General features: G+C 38.1%; 2 protein-coding genes across 5 annotated transcripts in view; one reads left to right on the top strand and one right to left on the bottom strand.

The window, feature by feature from the left end:
* med16 (mediator complex subunit 16) overlaps window positions 1–20,563 on the top strand; it is a 28,827-nt gene extending 8,264 nt beyond the window's left edge. For 2 of the 3 annotated variants that reach the window (XM_073068654.1, XM_073068655.1), the window contains 10 exons: window positions 711–816; window positions 2,806–2,958; window positions 3,588–3,799; window positions 4,731–4,937; window positions 9,024–9,234; window positions 9,839–9,972; window positions 13,343–13,535; window positions 18,033–18,249; window positions 18,942–19,025; window positions 20,299–20,563. In XM_073068654.1, the coding sequence (XP_072924755.1) occupies window positions 711–816; window positions 2,806–2,958; window positions 3,588–3,799; window positions 4,731–4,937; window positions 9,024–9,234; window positions 9,839–9,972; window positions 13,343–13,535; window positions 18,033–18,249; window positions 18,942–19,025; window positions 20,299–20,425 (1,644 nt within the window). In that variant the 3' untranslated portion in view covers window positions 20,426–20,563. Of the gene's footprint in view, window positions 1–710; window positions 817–2,805; window positions 2,959–3,587; window positions 3,800–4,730; window positions 4,938–9,023; window positions 9,235–9,838; window positions 9,973–13,342; window positions 13,536–18,032; window positions 18,250–18,941; window positions 19,026–20,298 lie in introns of those variants that run through there. The other variant, XM_073068656.1, reaches the window with a different exon arrangement.
* A 1,738-nt stretch (window positions 20,564–22,301) lies between these two features.
* Window positions 22,302–26,181, bottom strand: part of LOC140739952 (uncharacterized) — a 29,852-nt gene continuing 25,972 nt past the window's right edge. For both annotated transcript variants that reach the window (XM_073068657.1, XM_073068658.1), the window contains 2 exons: window positions 24,818–24,993; window positions 22,302–22,483 (listed from right to left, as the gene is read on the bottom strand). In XM_073068657.1, the coding sequence (XP_072924758.1) occupies window positions 22,334–22,483; window positions 24,818–24,993 (326 nt within the window). In that variant the 3' untranslated portion in view covers window positions 22,302–22,333. The remainder of the gene's footprint in view (window positions 22,484–24,817; window positions 24,994–26,181) is intronic.

Raw genomic sequence — 26,181 nt, 5'->3', positions numbered from 1 at the left:
TGCAAAAGGGTCTCAGCCTGAAATGTGGGCTGTAGCCTTTTGCATAGATACTGCCTGGCCTGTTGAGTTTCTCCAGCATTGTGTGTGTGTGTTGCGTATAGTTATGGTGTTAGTTTTGTCATACAAAATGTGTGGGCTTCCAGTTATCTATTCACCTATCCATTTCACCTTCCATGGTATAAACTTCCTATCTGCAGTACATTGAATTTTAAGATTTTCATCAAATCTGAGACAAAGCTCCTCCACTCTTTCAGTCCTCCCTGCTTGTGTATCCTCTATTTTTTTGGAGCTGCAGTCCTTAACAATAAATGAATAATCAAGTTAATAAATTATCTCCCAAAGTTAATTGCCTCCGCTTATTTTGCTTTTTCTACAAATATTGATCTATATTTTTCATTCAAGCTTTCAGTCTCCTGAGATAGCAGGATGCCACTTTTTTATTATTAATTTTTCTTTATGAGAACTTTCAAGGTCAGTAGTTACTACATACATGCAAACAGCCTAGAACAGTTCACTTCTACCTGCTGACATGATGTGGCACTTGAAACAGTGCTTGAAGAACAATAGGAAAACATAAGATTTATGATAATAAGTTAATCTGGATAATGAGCAGTGAACTTCTGAGTTGAGGTTGGTGAAATTTGATTAGTCTAGAGTTTGAACATTATAGCTGAGTGTATGAGTAACTGCCATACTCTTACTTCCTGCAGGTGTTGCTATGTGCTTCCAGTCTGACGGGTAGCATTGTAGAATGTTGGTCGTTACGGAAAGAAGGGTTGCCAGTAAGCAATAGTTTTCAAACAATATCCCCAGTGGGTGAGTACGGAGATTGCTGCTCTAAGCAGGGCTTATAATTACAGATTGCGAACAATTCGAGTTAAGGTTTAAACTAGGGTTTCAGAGAAGTTGCAATCAATAAACTAGAAAATTTGCATCTTTTTCCTGTGTCTTGGTGGCTTACTTTTTGCCCTATATGGTGTGTTATAAATGAACTGAATGAAGTGAGCTCTTTATGAGGCAGATGGTGAGTTCAAAACTGTTTTATCTCCTTTGATAGACTAGCTACAGCTGTGCATGCTTACAATTTTATTGCCTGTATGTCAGTATTGACTAAATGGTTCATGTGACTTGATAGACATTAGGTTATTGAAATGCCATCAAATGTGCATGTTATTTTCCCTTCAATAAAAATCGTAAAGTTTAGTTTAAATAGAAACATAGAAACATAGAAAATGGGTGCAGGAGAAGGCCATTCGGCCCTTTGAGCCTGCACTGCCATTCAATATGATCATGGCTGATCATCCAACTCAGAACCCTGTACCTGCTTTCTCTCCATACCCCTTGATCCCTTTAGCCACAAGGGCCATATCTAACTTCCTCTTAAATATAGGCAGTGAACCGGCCTCAACTGTTTCCTGTGGCAGAGAATTCCACAGATTCACCACACTCTGTGTGAAGAAGTTTTTCCTCATCTTGGTCCTAAAAGGCTTCCCCATTATCCTTAAACTGTGACCCCTCGTTCTGGACTTCCCCAACATCGGAAACAATCTTCCTGCATCTAGCCTGTCCAATCCCTTTAGAATTTTATACGTTTCAATAAGATCCCCCCTCAATCTTCTAAATTCCAGTGAGTATAAGCCTAGTCAATCCAGTCTTTCTTCATATGAAAGTCCTGCCATCCCAGGAATCAATCTGGTGAACCTTCTCTGTACTCCCTCTATGTCAAGAATGTCTTTCCTCAGATTAGGAAATTATGGAATTAAATCCTAAACTTCTAAGGTCAATTAGACCCTGAAGTAAGATGAATTTCTGAATGTAATATTACACTTAATCATTGAGACCTCATAGCATACTTGCTTTCTGAATTTCAAAGATTCATTACCCATTGGGTGAAGAAGTTACTTCTTAGCTCTGCAGGGAATGGCCAACCTTTGGGCTTCTGGTACCAGAACCCAGCCAAGAGAAGCCCCTAGCCTGTCAAACCCTTAAAAATGTTGTATATCTATTATTCTAATTTCTAGAGAGCATAGACAGAGTGTGTTTAATCTTTCCTGCCATCCCAGGAAACCTTCATTGCACTGCTTTTGCAAATCCCTCAGGGTCAGGTGCCAACTCTTGCACTTTGAATCCTCTTACAATGAACATTAATGTATTGTTTGCTGCCTTTTTGCTGTAACTTGCAGTGATTTATGTAAAAAAAATCTTACAGATCTGATTTAGTTTTTTACTAATTATGTAACATTTGATTCAAATGATTCTTAAACTTTGCCCTTTCATTATAACCAGTTGTTTTTCACTGTCTTGTATTTGCCAGTTTTAATGATTCAGGCCTAATTAGAGTAACGTGATAGAAGTTTTGACTTATGAACTATTCTGCTCAGAATCTAGTTTTTTCGAAAGCACAGACTCAATAGATTGACTTGTATCTTTGTGTTTATGATTCTATTATATTTCAGTTTTATCATACCTGAAGATTAAAGGCAATAGAGTTTATGACAGTTACTGAATTAATTAGTTATAAGCCTTCACTTCAATAATTTTCATTGCTTTCCAGTTTAGTATTCTGAAGTTATTCTTCTGTTTTAAGTGAATTATTGAAAGGTGCTGGTGTTCTGAGGGGCCTGGAATCCTTGTACATAAATCATTGCAAGAAATGTAGAGAAATTTTTAAGAAGTAAAATTGTTCAATGAAATGGGTCAATAATTCATTATGGTAAAATATTTATTTTGTTCCTAAATTGCTATTGAAGGTAACATACCTTTCATTAGTTTTCTATTCACTCTACTGTTTTCTTACTCGCCCAGGTGATAAGCAGCCAAGCATCCTCAAATGGAGGATTCTATCTGCAACCAATGATCTGGATCGTGTAACAGCTGTGGCTTTACCCAAACTTCCCATCTCACTTACCAGCACTGACCTAAAGGTGGCAACAGACACCAAATTCTTTCCAGGCCTTGGTTAGTATTACAACTTGCATGGTCCAAAACGAAAAAAAAAGTTCTTAATATTATCCAGTGTAGATCCTTATGAAAGATCTTGTTTAGGGATTTACTTCATTGTTAAGTCGTATTTGATTTCAATGTCTGCACAAGAGGACCATGTAAATTGAATTATCTTTGATTTGGATGGGATGCTAGTCTGGGCACTCAAAGTAATTCTATTTTGGAAGTTTTAATCAATAAACAAATGACAAGTTAGAGTTTGTGTTGGCTTCATTACTACTCTCCTTATTGATCTGACTTCCTGGTTGATTTGGAGAACATATTCTAATGCAAAGCATTATTGAGAAGAAAATCTTTAAATGGTTCCTTGCATCACAATAGAAAGGATACTCCATTGTCATGTTTCTTTTACCTCTACCATTAATGAGTTTACAGTTCTTATATGGAGTTACTTTATAGTTTATTTTCATAACCTCTATCTCATGATTGCTTAATGCTGTTGCTCACTGTTTACCCAATATATTGACTTAAGTAAACATTATGCATAATAAACACTAACTATAGTTGTGATAAGTGGGTCATGAGAATGCATTTGTGTTTGTTGTGGAGAATTGACTAAATTCCACTTTCCTTCCTATTTCCAGGCCTTGCACTAGCATTCCATGATGGAACTATTCACATTGTTCACAGGCTTTCACTACAAACTATGGGAGTCTTCTACAACATGCCCTCCCAACGGTCAACAGATGACCAGTCTATTAAACGTCAGCGCACAACTGCATCTTCTGTGCACTTCAAAGCACTGCAGCTATCCTGGACTTCATTGGCACTAGTAGGAATAGACAGCCAAGGAAAGGTGAAAATACTGTTGAATTATGTTCAATATCTAAAGAGATATTTCAGTTTCTGAAGTTCAGTGATTGCACATGAAATGCTGAAACACAACAAAAATATTTCTTCCCACACATCAGTTGTGGACTGTTTCCATGTTTATATTCAATTTTCCTTCTGCATTTGAACAGATTTTTGTATCAAGCAGCTTGTAAATAAAGTAACTTTGGGGTTGGGATAGATTAACTGCTTAAATATGGTTTGCTTGGAAAATGTCACTACATGAGTGTTACTGGTCTCCCAACACTCTCCACTTCCTCCCCGTTCCATCCTCCCAGACTTCCCTCTAAGGAGTCTGATTTAGGAAATTTCTTCCAAATACGCTGTGCTAGGAATTAGGCCAGTAACATTTTTGCAGTAATGTAAATTACTGGAAGAGCAGCCAGAGATTTGGACAGATTATTCAGGGTGGTGAGTTCATGGCTGCTGCAGAATTTAACTTCCAAGTAGTTCAATAAATCTGAAATAAATTAATTTCAGCAACTGAAACCTTGCAAATACCATATTGTAATTTTTAACAAACATCCGGTTTATTAGTGACCTTTAGTGAAAGAAGTTGCCATCCTCGTACATGGCATCGGGCCCACATATATGGTTAATTATTAACTGCTTCTCAGTTCATGGGTGATATGGGGTTGTGTATATATGTGGAATTTCTGGCATCATCAATTTTCCTGAAATGAATTTTAAAAGATCTCCAACTGATTGGTGTCTTCTATTATCTTCTTTACAGTTTGAATATTTATGTTACTTAAAAATCATTGCAATTTCAACACAGCCAATCTATGCAAGTACTAATTAGTTTCCATGTAAGATAATGCAATTTTTTTTTTGAAGTGCAATTTTACGTTCTTGGTGAAATCTTGAAAGTTGATGTTATTCTTATTCCCTCATAGCTGAGCATGCTAAGAATCTCTCCTTCAATGGGTCACACATTAGACATGAACACCTCACTGCGTCATCTCCTTTTCCTATTGGAATACTCTATGGTGACTGGTTATGACTGGTGGGATATCCTTTTACATGTACAGCCTAACATGGTGCAAAACCTAGTAGAGAAGCTACATGAGGAATATACACGTCAGAATCAGGCTTTGCAACAGGTAAGAGTTCAGTAGAGTGGTAAGTTATGCAGTTTGGGTCTGTGATGTCTGCTCATTTTTGGGAAGTTTGCTTTTCTTTTTTGGTAATTAGTCCTGTAAATGTAAACTGAGCACCACAGAACAGAAATAGGCCCTTTGGCCCATGTAGTCTAAGCCAAGATGTTATTTTGCCTAGTCCAATCAACCAACATCTGAAACATAGCTCTCCCTACCCCTCCCTTCCATGTATTTATTCCAACTTCTCCTAAACGTTGCAACCGAACCTACATCCACCACTTCTTCTGGCAGCTCGTTCCACACTTGCACCATCCTCCGAATGAAGTTCTCCCTCAGGTTCCCCTCAAGTACTTCATCTTTCATCCTTAACTTATAACCTCCAGTCTCAGCCAACCTTAGGGTAAGTGCAAGCAGCCTTTTTCCCCTATCTATACCCCTCATAATTTTGTATAACTCTGTCAAATCTTCCTGCATTCACCGACTCAAGACGGTTGAGGAAGTTTGATATGGGCCCCCAAATCCTACGAACTTTCTACAGGGTCACAATTGAGAGCATCCTGACTGGCTGCATCACTGCCTGGTATGGGAACTGTACCTCCCTTAATCACAGGACTCTACAGTGAGTGGTATGGACAGCCCAGCACATCTGTAGTTGTGAACTTCCCACGGTTCAGGACATTTACAAAGACAGGTGTGAGAAATGGGTCTGAAGGATCACTGGGGACCTGAATCAGCCCAACCACAATCTATTCCAGCTGCTACCTTCCAGGAAACGGTACTGCAGTATAAAAACCAGGACCAACAGGCTCCAGGACAGCTTCTTCCACCAGGCCATCAGACTGATTAACTCGTGCTGATTTGAGTGTATTTCTATGTTACATTGACTGTTATATAGTCGGCCCTCCTTATCCGCAGGGGATTGGTTCCGGGACACCTCGCGGATCCCAAAATCCATGGATGCTCAAGTCCCTTATTCAACCTGTCTCAATGCGGTGGGCCTTAGGACCCAGCAGAGCCCCAGACCTTATTTAACCTATCTCAGTGTGGTGGACATTAGGACCCAGCGGCAGAGATCTAAATCCGCAGTGTTTCTGTTCACAAAATTAATCACGGCCACGATTGAAAATAAAGTGGAAATAATAGAGCGATCAGAAAGAGGTGAAACGCCATCGGTCATTGGAAAAACATTAAGCTATGTCGGTCAACGATCGGAACAATTTTAAAGGATAAAGTGAGAAAGGCTCTGCCCCGATGAAAGCTACAATTATTACTAAGCAATGCAGTGGTTTAATTATTGGGTTTTGGGTTTTTGATCCTCCACATCAACCCGGCACAGTAAAGAGTGCACTCGGGAGCGATCTGTCCTGAGTCCTGAGAACTTCTGTTCCTGAGCCCGGCGCTGAAACATATGTCCTTAAATGTTTTATATGCATAGAAAGGTAAAAGATATACTATATACTAAGACAAACGTTTGACTAACTGACGCTAAATAATACCGGATGTACCTGTTCTGACTTACTTAGTAAGAGAACTTACAATTTTTTTGATCCCGATGCATGATAACTCATGAACATTGTCCCGTATACTTTAAATCATCTCTAGATTACTTATAATACCTAATACAATGTAAATGCTATGTAAAATGGTTGTTATATTGCATTTTCTAGGGAATAATGACAAGTAAAAAAAATCTGCACATGCTCGAACAACAAGTGCTGGAAGAGCACTTCCAGGTTTTCACGATTTGTGGTTGGTGGAATCTGCGGATAAGGAGGGTCGACTGTACATGACTGATTGCACATTTAGACAGAGACATAACATAAAGATTTTTACTACATATATCTAAAGGAATGAAGAAATAAAGTCAATTCAATTCCCTCCAGGGAATGAAGTCCGAACCTATTCAACCTTTCCTTTAGCTCTGGTCCTCAAGTTCCGACAATATCCTTATAAATTTTTTCAGTAATCTTTCAATCTTATTAACGTTCTTCCTGCAGCTAAGTAACCAAAATTGCACAGTATTCCAGATTTGGGCCCATCTGCATATTGTACATCATCAACATAACATTCCAACTCCTGTACTCCTGATTTATGAAGACATGACTCATACCATAAAATGGACATATTTATGTCACTATGTTTTTGCTAGCAATATATGAGCTATTTGGAATTGAACCTGACCAGTGGAAACTCTTACTAAATGAACAGAACAAGCAGCATCATTGTTTCCTACAGAGCATCAAATTCATGGGCAAGAATTGCCTTCAGCAGCCTGAAGGAAAGAGAAGGGAGCACAATTTCCAAACTGTCCATTTATGATACAAGTATTACAATCTCTGCTGTAATCATGCAAGTTTTAGTCTGGGGTAATTTGGTCAGATGAGAGACTGCAAGCCATCTGTACTTTAGGTTGCAATATCCATTACTCTCAGCAGACTCTGTGCATGTGTGTTTATTGGCATCATTAGCAATGCAAGTTTTAAAATAAAATGAGCTTGCTGCCATGTGCGAAGGTGTCCTCAGAGTTGGGTAGGAATTCAAGGATTCTGACATGAATGATGAAGGAAATGTATTTCCAAGTTGCAGTGATGTGTGAATTGGAAGGAAAACTTGCTGAGTATTTGCATTTTCTCAGTGGTAGATGACACAGATTTAGAGAGATGCTGTTGAAGGAGTTCTGGTATTTTATGGGTGTTGCTAGTCCAACAGTGTTGTGGCAGGAATGCAGAAGGGATTAGCTATGGGAAAAGATTAATAAGCTTGACTTATTTTGTAAAGGGTCGAGGGGGATCACTGGCAAGGCCTCTATATATTGCCCAGACCCATCTTCCTTTGGGAAGTGTTGGTAAGCCATTGCCTTGAACTGCTGAAGTCCTTCTGATGATTATGCTCCCATGGTACTATTGGGTATGGAATTGCTGCAGTGCCATCTTGGTAAACTCCAAATCCACAACCATCCCTTGATCTCCATTGACTTCAGTTTTTCCAGGGCTCTTTGATGGCATTCAGAACCTCCCTTGATATCAGCAGCAGTCAGTTTTGCCTCTTCATTCTTGTTCAAAATATTAAATAAGTAAGTATGGAGTTGAACAGTTCTGGTGAAACTCAAACTGAGCATGGGTGAGCAAGTGATTAGTATGCTAGCACTATTGATAACACCTTCCATTACTTAATTGGTGGTTGGTAGTGTACTGATTGGAAATAGACTGATTGGACTGTAATGCCAGATTCAATTTGATTTGCTTTTCATGGACTTTGGCCATTTTTCCACATTGTCTTGTAGATGTGTGTGTTAATGTGCTGGAGTAGGTTGGTCAGAGATGTGGAATAAATTTAGCTGTGGACTGGAGGGATCTGAGGTGGCAGGTGAGGTCATCTATTCTGCAAAGCTAGCAATCCTGAACATTTAAAATTGTTATGTTTGGGTGGAGTAAATAAGAAGGATCTAATTGCCTTAGTGAGAATTTTAGATACGCAGTGGGTCTATAATTTTAAGTTCAAGTTTAATTATCATTCAACAATACATGAATATAGCAAGACAAAACAGCATTCCTGTGGGCAAAAGGTGCAAACCACGTTACCGCCAGCACATAGCACATGTGAGTATAATAGCAGAAGAACATACAGTCACAAAAAGTATAGCCTAATTCCCTGAATGGCAATTGATAGTACATTGGGTGTTGTCCTGGTCCAGCTTGTTCTTCCATGGAGCAGACACCAGAGGGCAGCACCGACAGGAGGTGCCATCTTCCCCCACCCCACCAACCCATCCTGAGGTTGTTGAAGGCCCCATATATAGTATACAAGTACAAACTGCTGCTTCCACTTTGTTTTTAAAGCTCTTCCTGAGAAATGACTATTCTTTAGATCTACTGAATGCTTCTTTGCATGTCAAGTGGTAGTTCAACAATGCATTTTATATGATCTGGTATCTGGCCCAGTCCAAAATCCTCAATGTCATCCTATTTGCCTTGATTAATGACATGGGAAAGCTGTAGTTTTGCACTATCTATTGCGTCCACCCTTGCGGTCTCAACTGTGTTTTGTGTGCACATGTTTAATTTACTTTCTATCTTTCCCTTTACTGAGGTTCTAGCCACACGAATAGTGGCTATGAAAGCATCTTTGTGCAAGCTGTCAACAAATACACTGGCAAGAGCCTGTGATTTCCATGCAAAGCTGTTGTTGATTGCAATCGGTTCCACACTTAAATCACTTCTTCGACCACACTTGCTAAACACGCCAGATAAAAGCCCTGGAGAGCGACTGACCGAAATCTGCTGTAAGAACACTGACACTGGTACGTACCCAATTTGTGCGTGTGGACCAAATACTTAATGGCTGATAAAAGCCTTCCAATTCTTCAAATGAAGTGTTCTTCAGACAGATTGTGGGCATTCTTAAATGCAGAAATTATTGTCAAACTTCTTTCAACATTCAAGCAATCACTGTTCCCTCTAAGCTGCGTGGGTGCGTGGCTACGCAGTAATTGAAAAGCTCCCACACACACAGCCTTTGTTGCTGCGCAGCTGGGATTTTTTTATCATTTAAAGTGCCGCACAGTTTTCAGGTCCTGTTAAAATTTCCTGCTGGGAGAGCAATGGTTGGTGCATGTGGTGTGTTTTTTTTTAAGTTGCAAGTAATGTATTTTTATAAAATTTGTACACCATGTTTTTCCCATTATGCATTTTTTAATTTTCGAATTTGGATGTCTAGGATTTATGCAGTCTCAATATTGCCTTTTATTGTTTTGGTGGCCAGAGTAAAACATTTTAGATGGGAGTATCAACAGATGCTAACCTTTAACTGGTTATTATTGTTGAACTTTGAACTTAAAACAGTTTTCGAGTAATGTTTTCTATGTGTCAAGTTGTTTAAAGAATGTAACTGATGCTTTCTTTCAGATATTGATAAGGTTATGATAAATTTAAAAACTGAAGAGTTTGTTCTGGATGCTTGGGTGTTGCAGTCTCTACAGCAGCTCATTCAGTGGGTTGGAGACTTTGTTCTGTATCTGTTGGCTAGTCTGCCCAATCAGGTGAGTAATAGCATGCTTCTGAATTTCCTTTTTAACTAAAGTGGGTACATGTATGTGTAACAAGATTGAGATGTTTTCTCCAAGCTCTATGGATGTCATTCCCTTTAAAGAATGAGTACGTCAAATGGCTTTGGTGACATTTTTCAGTCTATCACCATTGATATTGTAGAGCTATTTCAGTTTATGAGATGCTCAGACTCTTAAATCTCTTTTCACACAATTGAGTGGTTTTAAGATCTAAGCCCACATTCCAACAATTTTGCATTACCATTACAAAGGAAATGGCCTGTACTAACCATTTGAAAGTATAACTGAGATTGTGTCAAACTGTGATTTATTTGTAAGATGTTGAAGTACATTCTGTAATAGATTCTGTATTAATTTCACCCACAGTATCCATACTTTTACTCTATTCCAAATCTTATGCCCCTTTGCTTTTTATAAAGATGTCATTCTTTTACTCTGTTTTAAAAGGTCTGGTGAATCCACTGGATAAAATATTTATCCCCTCTTATTGGGAGAGGACATTCTTTAGAGAAATGTTAACCTTCTTGACAGCAAATATAGTACAGAGGAAAGTACTGTAATTTCCGGTGTATAAGCGGACCCCCCCCCCCCCCCCCGCCACTTTCAAGGTTAAAAAAGTGACTTTTTCATGTTACCTTTGTATAAACTGACCCCTTTTGTAGAGGTTTTTGATTTAACCAGAAAAGATCACAAGATCTGACATGCCGGTACTCAGCTTTGCTGGATCCGGAACTTGGAAATTTTGTGAACCAGTACCTGCTAAGAAAACAGGCCTACACATTGTAGAGCGTTATAAGCAAATTCTTAATATGTAAGTAAATCAGGGAGGGAAGTTTTGGATTAGGTTCCCAATGGTAAAGAATCCTCTGAAATGTAACCCCCGTCAAACCATTTAGCGCCCATTGTAATCTCGTTAAAACATAACACGGTGACGGGATCAGTACGTGTACTCAGTATTGAGTTTGCAACCACCATGTACAAAAGATTAAAACAAATGCGATATGATGCTAGCTTTAAGCTGAAGGTTGTTGATTTTGCTAAAGGAACAAATAATTCTGCAGCTGCTAAGGAGTTTAGTGTAAACGAGAAACAAGTGAGAGTGGAAAAAGGCAGAGGACACGCTGCGAGAAATGCCAAAGACGAAATGTGCAAACCGCGGGAAAACATGCCCTTGGCCAGAACTGGAAGAAAAAGTTTTAGAGTGGGTGAATCACCAGTGATCATCTGGATACATTGTTACCAGAGAAATGATTTGAGTTCAAGCGTTGAAATGGGACGAAAAACGCCGTGAGGTCAGTGAAATTTTCAAAGCTACGCAAAGTTGGTGCACCCGATTTATGAATAGACATGATCTTGGGTTGAGACAAAAAACAAAGATTGCTCAGAAAATTCCCGCGGGGTGTTGTTTACATTCAAGAACACTGTTGGATGGACGAAGAGGATTGCTTGAAATGGGTTAAAGAAGTGTGGCGTCAACATCCCGAAGATTTCAGGAAGGAAAAGTTGCTACTTGTCTGGGACATATTCAAAGCGTACTTGTCAGGTGAGACAAAAGCAGCATTGAAAGCTGAAAATACGGACATTGCAGTCATCCCCGGTGGTTTGACGTCCGTGCTCCAGCCATGAGATGTGAGTTTAAACAAACCTTTCAAAGAATTCATGCGTTGACAGTGGAACAAATTTGACTCAAAAACAGCCAATAAATATGACCTGTCTTCCGTGTATTTGCTTTTCCAAAGTTGGCGTCCTCTTATAAGCCGACCCCCTAATTTTAGGACCAAAATTTAGGGCCAAATTCAGTTTATACACCGGAATTTACAGTAAGCAGCATAATAAACCAAGCACCTTCTATAATTTATTGCATGGCATTTGTTTTAGCTCCTATGTTGCTTGAATTCTATAAGATGTCAGTGAAAAAGCCATACAAGTGCAGGAATAGACCATATCCCCTTTGAGCCTGCAGGGTAATTCATTATGTCATGGCTAATCTGCTCTTGGCCCCAAATACATTTTTCTGCTCAATCTTCATAACTCTTGATTTTCAAAAGGTCCAAAAATGTATTCATCACCCTGAATACATTTCAAAAACACAGGGTCCATAATCCAAGGATAGAGAGTTACAATAAATAATCCTCTGAGAAATGATTCTGTCGCCTCTGTCATATCTGGATAACCCCTTATTCTGAAGCCCTTTGTTGGAACTCAGAGCAAGAGGAAACTTGTTTGCTTTAAGTTGCTGAGAGAGCAAGGGAGGAATGGATAGAATAAAGGGATATCTTTGATAAGGTAAGGCCAGGATCACCATGACCATTGGTGAAGGCATACAGTTGATAGGTTAATGAAGTAAGTTGAGAGAAAACAAAGGACTCTCAAAGAGCCATGAAATCCAGAACTCCAGGAAATAGCAAGCAGGTCAGGTTCTTTGAGAGAAGAGAGGAAAATATTATAGATGTCACACCCAGTCTCTGGTTCCTTGGCAGGAAGACATGGCTGTGGCGTGGTCTAGGCCCTCATACCACAAGGTCACATGTTGCAGTCTCCCATGGAGCCATACTATAGATGGATGACCTATAGTAGAATTGGACAGTTCTGATTCATAAAAAGAAAACTAGTTACCTGAAATCATTGAATTCTACACACGTAGCGTTCACAAGGTTGCCGCATGTCCTGATGGAAGCTCACACTGGGCCACATTATAAAAATGTAATTGATCATTAACAGGTCAGACTGGGGTAGTGACTAAAGTAACAGTTAAATAGAAATTCAGAGTCATTGCTCCAGACACTCTGTAAGGTGGACACCAAGTCTGTAGAAGAGATCATATTTATGGACATCAAATGCATCACACGAGATTGGAAGAATTGCTTCACCTAACGGGACTATTTTGCTCCCTGGATGTTGTGAATGGAAAAGCTAAAAGGACAAAATGTTGAAAAGAGTAGTTGGTACAGGTAGAAGTTGAGATCAGAAAAGCCCTATGGAATGGTTTGTTCAAATATTGAAATGAGTGGAAGGTCTGTCAGTAGAATCTTGTAAGTTGGCAGCAACTACAAACTTTTGTCCTCCTCACCATCCTTCTGCCTGTAATACTCTTATCCCCTCATGTACATCATTAAGTAGTTTGTAATAATCCAAGACATTGCACTTCACAAATGTGAAAAGGAACCCAAAGCAATCCAGTTGGAAGAGTGAATATTTGGGTCATCAAGGCAACATAAATATTTACAATATCAAAAAGTGCTGACAGAATGTATTTTGAACAAATTGTCTTCCCATTGTGCTCTCTCTTTTTAACACCACTCAGTGAATTTGTGTCTTGCTGATGGTCAATCCTTCTTTACAGAGTTCTCCTGTTCGACCAGGATTTAGTTTCCTTAGAGATGGTACTTCACTCGGCATGCTGAGAGAACTCATGGTAGTGATCCGAATTTGGGGTCTGCTTAAACCTGGCTGTTTGCCAATATACACTGCTACATCAGACACGCAGGATAGTATGTCCCTGCTCTTTCGACTTCTCACCAAGCTCTGGCTCTGCTGTAAGTTCAACATAATGAAGTGATGTGGGTATGAGAGTAAAAATGGGCATCATTTGGCACTAAGCTCATGATTGTGAGGTCTTCAGATTCCTACCTAGTTCCCATGCCTCTTGGCTCTCTGTCTCCTAGGCTTTAATATTCAATGAGTGTGCAACCTAAAACCCCTTGGATCAGAGAAATCTAAAGAGTGACAATCCCTATTATGCTAGTGATCTCAGTGAGATATATAAAATTGTTATAGGGAAAGGTAGATGCAGAGTTGATTTCCCTCCCCGCCCCAGTTTAGTGTACAGGTGTCCCCCCCCCCCCCCCCCCCTTTACAAAGGTAGAGCGTTCCTATGAAACCTTTCTTAAGCTGAAATGGCCTAAAGCGAAGAACCATTAATTTGTATGGGAAAATTTTTCGCAAAAGCGAAAATCCTCTTTGTAATGCGAAAACGGGTTACTAATGTTAGGTCCTTTGTAAAAGTGAAGTGGCATAAAGCGAGGATTCGTAAAGCGGGGGACGCCTGTATAGAATCAAAGGTCACACTTTAAAAAAATAATAATCAGCTGTTAAAGACGGGTGAGAAGAAATTTCTTCACATACGTAGTAATAAATTAAAGCAGACTCTGGAGGTTCAATTGCTAAGTATATTTAAGATAGAGCAATAGATTTTTGGATGTTAAAGAAATCAAGAGATGTGACCATCACTGTAATAAGAGAAAATAAAATACAAGAGTAGACCAGAAAGAAACATAGATGATTTATCAAAAGGGAAATAAACGCCAAGATTAATAGGAGTCTTTAACAGACTGAGACAGGAGATTTATAATGAGGAATGAGGAAATAACGAAAATTAACCAAATACTTAAATTCTGTCTTCTTAGAAGGCATGGAAGAACTTCCAGAAATAGAACAGGATTGAGTATAAGCTAAATGCTCAAGAAATTAGAATTTGTTTTTTTTTAAAAAACTAGATGAAATGAATGTGACTGAAAGCCTATCAACTTGATGAACAGCAATTTTTTAAGGTGGCTATGGTGATTGTGGCTGTCATCTTCCAAAATTTTGTTCTAGAATAGTATCCACAGATTGGAAATAAAACGTTGAGCAAAGTCAACGTGAATTTGTGAAAGGGGACTGATATTTGACAAATATGTTAAAATTTTGAGGCTATAGATAGCAGTATAGGCAAGAGCAATAGTTGATGTGTATATGTGCTTACAGAAGACCTTGCATATGGTGCCATACAAGAGATTATTAAACAAAATTAGAATACTCAGTGTTCTGGTATGGATTGAGAGCTGACTGATTGATAGAAAACAGTCGGAATAATGGGATGATTTTTTTTGGTTCGGAAGCTGCTGCTGATGGGATGCTTCAGGAATCAGTATGGGCATCCTAGCTGTTTGCAGACTTTAATCAGTTGGCAAGTGTAGCACATCTATGATTGAAGATGGGTAGCACACCAGTGCTGCAGCGAGTACAGTCGTCTCACAATTCCAGCAGCCAAGTTTAATTCTGTTTGTGGTGCTGTCCATGCGGAGTTAATATATCCTGTAACCACGGTGATTTCCCTGGGTGCTCCACTTTCTTCCCTCATCCCAAATGCATGTTTGCTTAGGTGATTGGCTGCTGTAAATTGACCCATGAGGAGATGGGTGTGGGAGAATTGGGATGTTCATGTGCATATGCGCTAAAACTAGGTAATAAATAGGGGGGGGGGGGAACAATGGAATGGCTTAAGAGTTGGCGTAGATTTGATGGACCTAGTGATGTTTCATATTGTATGGAAGTACAAAGCTAAGAGGCAGTGTGGCACATGAGGGGGATTCAGAAGAGTATAGATAGTCTAGTAAGTGTGCAAGGTTTGCAAATGAATAAACATTGAAAAATATGATATCCATTTGCAAGAAATTTGAAAGGCAGAATATTTTTTTGAATGGTATTGGTGTTTAGAAGGACCTGAGTGTTTCTGTTCATAAATCACTGAACATTAACAAGTAGGTTCAAGCATTTATGAAAGCAGATGATATTTTGGACTATATTGGAAGAGAATTTAAGTATAAGAATAGTGACATTTTGTTCCAGTTACGTTCAGCTGCAGTATGTATTTAGCATATTTTTCCATATATTACTGTTAAGAAATGTATTGCTGAATAAATAAAACTAAACGCATTCTCCCTTGTTAAAATATGAGAATGCTTGCATAGTTCTCAGTCTAACAGGATACTCAGTTTATCAGGCAGGTATTAATTTTCACAGCCCTCTGGAATTCATTAAGACTGTAACTCAGCACGGAAATGTGATCTGATCACTTCAGAATGGGAGAGTACTGATGTCTGAAGTCTTGCAATAGTTTTACCTTCTGAGTATTTCTTGTAGCATATTTCTAGTATGCTAAATGACTAATTCTTGAAAGGTTCTTAAGTTTGGTTATTACAGAACAGCAAATTTAAAGCTGTTTGGAATAATTTGGAGCAGTGTCTTCTGGCTATCATTTTGAGTTCTCCCAAAACTGATGTGTTGTAAAAGTGATATGTGATCTGACTCCGAGCTGTATGAATGCAGCTAATGAATACAGAGCCACAGCATAAACTAAATTGATGTGAACATGAGAAACGTTTACAGAGCAGTAACTGATGGATGCCGGAGAGTGATAAGACACATAATGGGATAGAGTAGGAAATGTAATGCAATGATGTGCTGGAATGATATGAAACAGTTAATTAACTTTTTGTGATTTTATTTATGGGGTATGTTGCTATCAACTAGGATTGTCCATTCCTCATTTGTCCTTTTAAAAATTGGTGGAGAGTCACTATCTGGGACTGTCACATTTTCAGCTGGGTGTATGTGGTCAAACATGTTAATCAGTGACCCAGGTTTTTGACAGCAACTTGTTAATGACCCGGCTTTGCATTTACACTAGTCAAAAGAAAATGCTTCTTTTTCTGGCCACTTATGTTAAATTCCAAGACTACCTACTTGAATCCCAGAACCATACATAACTTGGAGCTCCATTTACTTATTGTAGATTATCGAAGAACCTTTTCAGTTGGAATTCACCATTGACTAATGCCCTTTTGCAAATGTTTTATGGAGCTACCGTGACTAATATCAGATTGTAGCCTGCCCTGCTATGATTCAGCTGATAGGATCTGCATTGATAGTCACAAGCAAAATAAAATGTATTTCTTTCTCTTCCATAGTTCTTCGCTTGGATTATAAATTTCTAATGCCAAGTTCACAATATAAGTTGGTTGAATTCTTTGAGGAAATGGCAGAATATTGATGGAGGTAGAGCAGTAGATGTGTATACGGATTTTAGTATGGCATTTGACAAGGTTCATTGTGGTAAACTCATTCAGAATGTCAGGAGGTATGGGATCCAGGGAAACGGCTGTGTGGATTCAGAAGTAGCTTGCCCACAGAAGGTAGAGGGTAGTATTAGATGGAGCATATTCTGTCTGAAAGTCATTGTTCTGTAGTGATGTGTTCTGGGAGCTCTGCTCTTTAGGATTTTTTAAAATGATTTGGATGAGGAAGTGGAAGGCTGGGTTACTAAGTTTGCAGATGACATTAAGGTTGGTGGTGTTAAAGTGTTAAGGTTGTCAAAGGTTACAACAGGATATAGATAGGATACAGAGTTGAATGGAGAAGTGGCAAATCTAGTTCAATCCAGAAAAGTGTGAGGTGAGACACTTGGGAAGATCAAGCTCTAAGGCAGTAAACGGGAAATAGTAGGATTCTTAACAGTGTGGTGGAACAGAGGGATCTTGAGCTTCTTGTCTATAGATTCCTCAGTTATGCCGCATACGGTGTTTTGACCTTCATTAGTCAGGAGATTGAGTTCAAGAGCCATAAGGTCATGTTGCTGCTGTATAAAACTTTGATTAGATCACACTTGGAGTATTGTTTTCAGTTCTTGTCACCTCATTATAGGAAGGATATAGAAGTTTAGAGACAGTGCAAAGGACATTTATCATGATGCTGCCTGGATTAGAGACATGTCTAATGAGAATAGGTTGAACAAGCTAGGAGGGAAAGATGATGAGAATGTCTTGATAGAAATGTACAAGATGAAAAGATGCATAGAGGGGGCAGCCAGAGACATTTTCCCAGAGCAGAAATGACTAATGCATGTCTTTAAGGTGTCTGAAGGAAAGTATAGGTGGCCAATCAATGGTAGTTTTTTTTTCCCCACACAGAATTATAGGTGTGTGGAATGTGCTGCCAGGTGTGATGGTAGAGGATATTTGAGAGACTCCTAGGCACATGAATGAAAAAAAATGGAGTGCTATGTGGGAGAGAAGGGTTAGATTGGTCTTGCAGTAAATTTAAGGATAGACTCAACATTTGGGGCTGAAGGGCCTATACTGTGCGGTACGGTTCCATGTTCTGTAGCTACTTTTGGATGTTTTGAATGCATAGAAACCCCAGTGGGCTTAGTATGTTCATAAGTAGCTGCCACCTTTATAAATTTTAACATTTCTTGTCCAACATTTTTCCAGGTAGAGATGAGAACCATATGACTGAACCTGATGACAATCTGATTGACGAATGTTGTCTGCTTCCCAGCCAGCTCCTTGTTCCCAGCATAGACTGGCTGCCAGTGAATGATGGAATTATTGGCAAGTTACAGAGTAAACAGCCATTAAAGCTGCAGTTTGGAAAGCCAGTCAGCATACCGAGCCACTTTGCAACCTCTCAGCTTGATATCTTTGCAAGGTATTTGGAATGTCTTGGCTTGCTAAGAGAATCATAGCCCCTTCTGAATCTGGCTTTTGGAAGCTTCCATATTAAATAATCACTACTAATTATATCTCATTAAAATGTTAGTTCAATAATGACTTTGATTATAAATTGGCTTGTAAGTTATTTTCTTACTGTTATAGCAATTTCCGATTGGGAAAGCAGTGGCTACAGGTAGCATTGATATTAATGCAGATCTTTGCAATGTAAGCATTGCTCTTAATTCCACTTTAGTTCATTAAAGTCTGGAACGAATCATGTCATTTGGAATGATTTCCATTACTCTGTTGTACAATGTGACATTCTGTCTCTCAATTTTGCCTGTCTACAAAAGTTCGTTCATAATGTTGTGGAGTTGATAGGAAGAGGTGGATATGAGGGTCCACTACAAGGTAAGTGCTGCAGTCAGTATTAATAACTGAATGTTCCTGTACCTAGGATTCTGACAAACATATCATGGCAGAAGTTCAGTCATCTTTGGTAAACCTTGTACTGTTTGCTAATCTAATCAGAATTATTTTCCTGTCAGCCTGGCCAATGGGGTGTAATATATTTCCATCCTATTTAATTGTGATGTGTAAGTACTGATAGAGTAAGTTGTATTTTACTATCAATGCCACACTAAGCATTAATTCAATTATAGTGCTGTCAATTTATATAATGTTCAGGTCACCGGGGTATCAAAAGATGGACAATTTGAGACGACTTAATTTAGGAGTATGCCCAACAGAAGAAACCAAATCCTGTACTAGGTAAGCAATAAATAAGGACAATAACTTCATTATTCGTGGAAGACTTTAACTTAATCAGAGGCAAATGGCCAAATTATCAATGTGGTATTAAATATGTGCACTAGTGCCTGGTTAATGCACCTGATCCCAACAGGATCAGGCATATGTTCTGATAAAATATTGGGATTAGGGTGTGTCAACCTGGCTAAACAATAGTTTGGTCTTCTGCACAAGTATGAAACTAGTACTTGCTCGTAAATATGTACTATAACTTGTCCAGTATATTTAAATCATTCTAAATGAAAGCGGGATCAGTGTAACCTTCTGTGAGAACTACTGTGAGTGGATTGAGTTGCTTAAGTTTCTAAAATTTGAACTTTATTTAAAAAACTATCTTTTGTCATGTACATATACGTTTTATATGTTAATCTAGCTACTACATAGCTGTCAGGTTACAATGCCAGTATAGTTAAATGAGTTCACTCTTGTTGGTATTCCTTTCTGTACAACATCAGAACAAGAGTAGTGTGTGTTATTGATATCAAGTATAGACAGTAATCTATTTACATAAACTTGGGTATTTTAAAATCTTCAAATACATTATCTCATTATTTAAATTCCGAAGAAATGCTGCAAGGTTATGTAATTTCTCCAGTAATACACAAAATGCTGGAGGAACTCAGCAGGTCAGGAAGCATCAGTGGCAGCAAATGGATAGTCATTGACCAAGTTTCTAGCACCTACAGTCTCGTGTCTTTATGTAACTTCAACTTGCTAATCTGATAAATCTTTTTTTTTGTGTTCACTGCAAGGCCAATATTGCCTTTTAAGGTTTGGATTATATACTACAGTATATTGAATGAGGTGTTTTTGATACAATTTTCTGTTGCATCATTTCCCATTCATTGTATTTGCATGTGGTATGAGGTTTTTTTGTTTGGTCATAATTTTTTATGCCAGTCCACATCCACCTAATGTACGTGTGTGGAGCTTTGGAGTTTGCTTTTAGCAATTCAGTATCCAAAGTAGATGAACATATTCTTGACAAACTTACAGCAATATTTGTCACAGTTCCTCCTCATTCTGTTAATATCTTTGCATTGTTTTCCTTCCATCTACACAGGTTACAATGCCACCTTTCATCATGTAATATATTAAATACAGTACTGGTTGCAACTGAAACCCTAATGTGAATGAAAGCTGTCAGAGTACCTCTTCATTATTCCCATTTTTTATGGATTTTGGTAACTCTTGTTAAATTATGCAGTAATTAAAACTTCCATCTTTTAAACAGGTGTGGATGCAACACCATGCTGAAATCACCAAACAAGTCGACTGCAGTTAAGCAGTGGGAGCAGCGGTGGATAAAGAACTGTCTGTGTGGGGGGCTGTGGCGTAAATTCCCCATTAGTCCAACCTGAATAACATCAGTTACTTAGTACTTTAATAAAGAAATACACCCTTGAAAAATTTCATTTGAAATTTATTGATGTTCAAAAGATATTTGTATATTGTTTGTACTTCTCATAATTAAATGTTTCCTACATTTTTTAAATAGAGTTTTGAGTAAATTGAGAATTTTTTCATTGATGGCTTGAATTGTTTTAATTTTTGCTTTGGTCTTCTCCTGAGGTAATTGACTGCAAAGCTTTTGATGGGTGCAGCGAGCTTTTCTTCCCTTGCCCAAGTTGTCCATTATTGATGTGCAGCCTTTACAATGTCACTCTCCTAGCCATCTTTCTCCAGATAGCATTTCATCAGTTTAATTTCTTGTTCAAAGCTGCAGTTAGACTTTAGCAAGTTTACACTTGGGAACTAAAAAGTTCTGAATTGGTGCTATTTGTAGGATTGTCAAGAGCAAAGATTTAACACTTCACGTTTAACACAAGTATTTGAGAATGGCTTTGTGAATTTCATAACCTAATATATTTTGAGCAGTACGAAATTTAATCTGTCTTTCTCCTTCACCTCCTTCAGAAGTCCCTCGACCATGTTAAACTCTGCTGTATTAATGATTGTTACAGCTGCTGCTGTTTTATTTAAACATGCTGGTTTTCCTTTTCACTAACAAGCCTCCAGTGAAATAACCCTGATGCTGATCTTTCATTCAAAGATTGGACTTCACTTTCTAGTTGCAGGCTAGAGGTGTATTCAGGAATTCTGTAAGGGCTTTCAGTGAATGCTAATGCTGTCTGTCCATTAGCAGAAAAGAGTAAAGGTCTTGGTTATGGAAGCCACGCGCGTGTGTGTGTATATCTCAGATCTGCTCAATTTATACTACTGGAAAAGTAATCAGGCAATTTGATTTAGTTACTTTGAATAATTGTATAAATCATGAAAATCTGAAGTTATTTGTTCCAGACTGTACCATTCTCTGCCGATTGCCATTAGCTCAGGTTAAGCTTCTGTATTATCTGCAAGACCCATTCATACATGCAGAAAACACAAAATTCCCTCGAGTAAGGGAGTCAAAGATAATGGGGAGAAGGCAGGACAGTGGTGTTGATGGGGATAATAAATCAGCCATGATTGAATAATGGAGCAGACTCAAAGGACCGAATTCTTCTATGTGTTATCGTCTAAATCTATTGCCTTTAAGTACTGCACACATTTAAAAAAATACTTTAAAAGCCCATTTCCAGTGCAGTTATGCAGGTAAGTATCCCCCCACCACCAAAACAGCTACACTTAATTACAGTGCTTTCAATTCACATACAGAATTCTACAGGCTGTTTGAATTGAGTCAGACATGTTTAAATCCTGAGAGCCAAGATCTTTACAATTACAAGTCAAAAAACAACATAAAGAACAGTTATTAACTGTTAAACCTTTTGCAGTCTTCTCCCCAAGATCTCTTTCCAACTGAAGAGAAAAAGGGTATTTTGGTAACACACTCTGGTGTGTTAATTTTGAATGTTATTCATCCCATGGGTCTTGTGAATATACTTTTAAAAAGCCTACAAATAAAATAAGCAACTTTGTATAAAGTTGGAGGTAGAATGGGTTGAATTCAGCATTTGCCTGGATACGTTTCAGCACTGGTGATTGAGAAGTAGAGTGTTTTAATGATAAACATGATGACGACTCAGAACAATGATGTACAACTCAGAACTAGCTGATAGTCTGTGAGGTATTGAATAGTTCCAGTGCCTTTTGCTGATAACCACTCTAAAGATCTGAAATGTGTTGCATTGCTGGGGCTAGTACATTCAAAACCAAGTTTTCAGTAATGACTGGCTTACAACAAATATTGGCCACTTGTATCTTGCCATTGCTTGATAGATTATAGCACTGGTATTTTTGGATTTCAGGGGTTTTTAATCCTCATGTTACACTAACTTTCTGTACAAAGCAGTTACTCCATACTCTTCAAAATCTTGCTGAGTTATACACATCTGGTGGAAAGTAGAAAGACCTGCCAAAATGGATGCTCCTTTCCATGAAAGATAGTTCCTGTTGGAAGGTGCAAGAACCTTCACCTAAGCGGGGGTGGGGGGGGGGGGAGGAGAAATAAAAATTTATCTTTAAATTACAATAAAATTAACAAGTAATATTGCAAACTGAATTGTGAATTGAAGTAAAAAATACTATGCTGGGCAGATAAAATACCAGTGTAAGTACAAGTCTTCAATCACTAAATATATATGAATTTTTTTTAAAATGAGAAGTAACTAGAACACCCTTAAGCATGTTTGGAATCACCAGAATAGACAGTGTGACGAATGGGTGACAAACTTCCCTTTGGTTTCCTAAATTTAGACTGCATTTATTCTGATTTTCTTTCTAGAACAAATTGCCAGGAAAAGTAGTTACTTCTGGATTAATTACTGTTTGTTTATTGTTATCTCTAACAGTATTTGTTGTTAAAGATAGGATGAGCAATATCTATAAACAAATGTTCAAAAGTAAAATGGAACAAGGTGATTCCTTTACGGCTATGGCAATGAAATAAGTTGAGCTACTGTTGCTACCATTTTGTAATGCGAAAGGAAGCCAGTCATATCTAAGTGTACTCTCAAACATCTGTTTAAAGTAAGCCCCCCTCCCTTCAATTATTTTAATAGGGGAGTAACATTCCTGAAGATAAGTCTGTCTAAAGAATATAGAATGTTCCTGGTTCTTAAGAAAAATGAATAGATTTTTCCCAAGCTAACAAATATTGTCTAAATTGAGATCTAAAGTTTTGATGATCCAACTTAGTATCACACATGGAATGCATAATGAACTCAGCAGGTCAGGCAGCATTTATGGAAAAGAGTGAACAGTCGACGTTTTGGGCTGAGACCCTTCAGGACCGAAAGAAGGGGGAAGATGCCAGAATAAAGAGGTGAGGGAAGGATTTTGCTATCTTTTCCCCCTTCCTTCTCAGGCCTGATGAAGGGTCTCAGCCCAAAACGTTAACTGTTTACTGTTTTCCATTGATGCTGCTTAAACTGAATTCCTCCAGCTTTCTGTGCAAGTTGCTTTGGATTTCCAGCATCTGCAGACTTCCTCGTGTTTGTGATTCCCAGCTTAGTATTTTTAAATAACAACTGAGTTGTTAGATCTATAGAGGGTTAAGAAATTAAAAGACAGGTAAGGTTAAGAAGATGTAAGATTTAATTTTATGAGATGATATTTGTACCAATGTTTGCTCCACAGCAGTAAGTTGGTGGTTTGGGCTGATTTGAAAAAGGGAAAAGGTTTGTTCAATCTATGTGGACAGTCTATTTAACATCCAACTTAACTATATGAATTTGCATAATATACAGTGCCTATAAAAAGTATTCACCCCCCCCCCCTTTCCCCTTTGGAACTTTTCATGATATATTGTTTTACAACATTGAATCACAAATGGATTTAATTTGGCTTTTTTGACACTGATCAACTGAAAAAGATTCTTTTTTGTGTCAAAGTGAAAACATCTCTACAAAGTGATCTAAACTAATTACAAATGTAAAACACAAAATAATTGATTGCATAAGTATTCATCCCCTGCAAGTCAGAATTTAGTAGATGCACTTTTGTGCAATTACAGCCTTGAGTCTGTGTGAATAGGTCTCTATCAGCTTTGCACATCTGGACACTGCAATTTTTCCCCATTCTTCTTTACAAAAACTGGCCTGCTATAGGCAGATTTACAGCTGAGCCATATTCTTTCCATTTCTTGATGATTGATTTGACTGTACTTCAAGGGATATTCAGTGACTTGGAAATTTTCTTGTATCCATCTCCTGACTTGTACTTTTCAATAACCTTTTTGTGGAGTTGCTTGGAGCGTTCTTTTGTCTTCATGGTTTAGTTTTTGCCAGGATACTGACTCACCAGCAGTTGGGACTACCAGTTACAGGTGTATTTTTATTACGATAAATTGAACCACCTTGACTGCACACTAGTTAAATCTCCATTTAACTGATTGTGTGACTTCTAAAACCAGTTGGCTGCACCAGTGATGATTTGGTGTGTCATACTAAAGGGGTGAATACTTATGCAATCAATTATTTTGTGTTTTATTTTTGTAATGAATTTAGATCACTTTGTAGAGATCTATTTTCATTTTGACATGAAAGGGAAAAAAGCCAAATTAAATCAACTGTGATTCAATTTTCTAAAATGATAAAACATGAACATTTCCAAGGGGGGTGGGGGTGAATACTTTTTATAGGCACTGTAAGTAACTTCAACAGATAAAAAAGTTTTGATGTTATTAAATAGTATGCAGTAACTAATTCTCAGCCCTTACAAGAATAATAATATAAACCATGTATGAGATGGTCCAGGAACCAAACACATTAAGGCACCAAACATTGTATGTTTAGATTGGGGAAAGATACCTTTTTTTCTGATTTTACAAGGTCTGTCATCTCCTGTTGAATTCGCTCTCCCATGTTTCTAAACATAGTGTTACCACCAGCTAGAACAATGTTTGTGTACATCTCATTGCAGATCTCTTCATTGCAACGCTCAATCACAGAATGTGCCAATGCAGGTAAGTTCTGAATGTCCTTGCCTGAAAGTCAAATGAACTTTAACAATAGTATATTCTTTATGTACTAATGCAAACAATTAAAACAAGCAGAAAAAGCTGGAAATACCCAGGTTAATCCACATCTGTGGGAAGAGAAAAGAGTCAACATTTCAAATTAAAGACTTCTTGTCATTTTATTTTAGACACAACTAGAAATATATTGTATTTGCAAACCTGTAGTATATTAGAAGATAGATTAATTGATGTCTTAATAGAAATGAATGGAAGTTATCTGATCACTATTACAGAGATATGGTTGCACAGTGACCAGTGCTGATTTGATACTCCACAGGAGAGGCAAAAGAAAAAAGGAGCTTAGGGTATCTGTGCAGAAAAAGGATCTTAACATTGGGAGATACAGAATCAATTTGGGTGGGTTTTTTAAAAATATAGTAAAAGAGGTCATTGGTGAATAGGAAATGTGCATCTTAGCGTCTTAATGTTGGAAACACTCAAGTTGATCTGCATCAATGAAAAGAGAAACTTAACATTTCAGGTAGAAGATCTTTGTAAGAACTGCAATTTCTGCTGTTTTCCTATTTATTTAGACTTAAAACAACTCTACTTTTGTACCTGTCAAGTGGAGAGGAGAAACAGATCAAAAAGTAAATAAGTCATGGCAAGCCAGAATACTACAAACATTTTGGAAATTAGCAAAGCATGACTATAAGATAGAAAATAGACTGAGGGGGGAAATAATAGGAAATACAACAACATGACATAACTCCAATATAATACATATATTGGCGATTAGGTGGGGAGACAACATAACCTGGTTAGTTTCATATTTTTCATTAAAAATGCTGAAATCTATTAAAGCAGGAATTTTTGTTTTAAAAAGTTACCCATCATGGGCACTAGCCTCCTCAACATCCAGGACACCTTCAAAAAAAAATGATGCCTCAAAAAGATAGCATCCATCAAGGACCCCCATCACCCAGGACATGCCTCCTTTCTTATTCCTGCCATGAGGGAGGAGGTATCAGAGCCTGAAGACACAGGCTCAATGTTTCAGGAGCCACCTTTTTAGATAGAGTGGACAGCCAGCACCTCTTCCCCAGGGCACCACTGTTCAATACAAGAGGACATGGCTTTAAGGTAAGGGGTGGGAAGTTCAAGGGGGATATTAGAGGAAGGTTTTTCACTCAGAGAGTGGTTGGTGTGTGAAAT

Source organism: Hemitrygon akajei, chromosome 16, assembly GCF_048418815.1.
Source record: "Hemitrygon akajei chromosome 16, sHemAka1.3, whole genome shotgun sequence".
Lineage (NCBI taxonomy): Eukaryota > Metazoa > Chordata > Chondrichthyes > Myliobatiformes > Dasyatidae > Hemitrygon > Hemitrygon akajei.
Note: the sequence above shows the minus strand (reverse complement) of the source record. Positions and strands in the feature narration are given on the sequence as shown.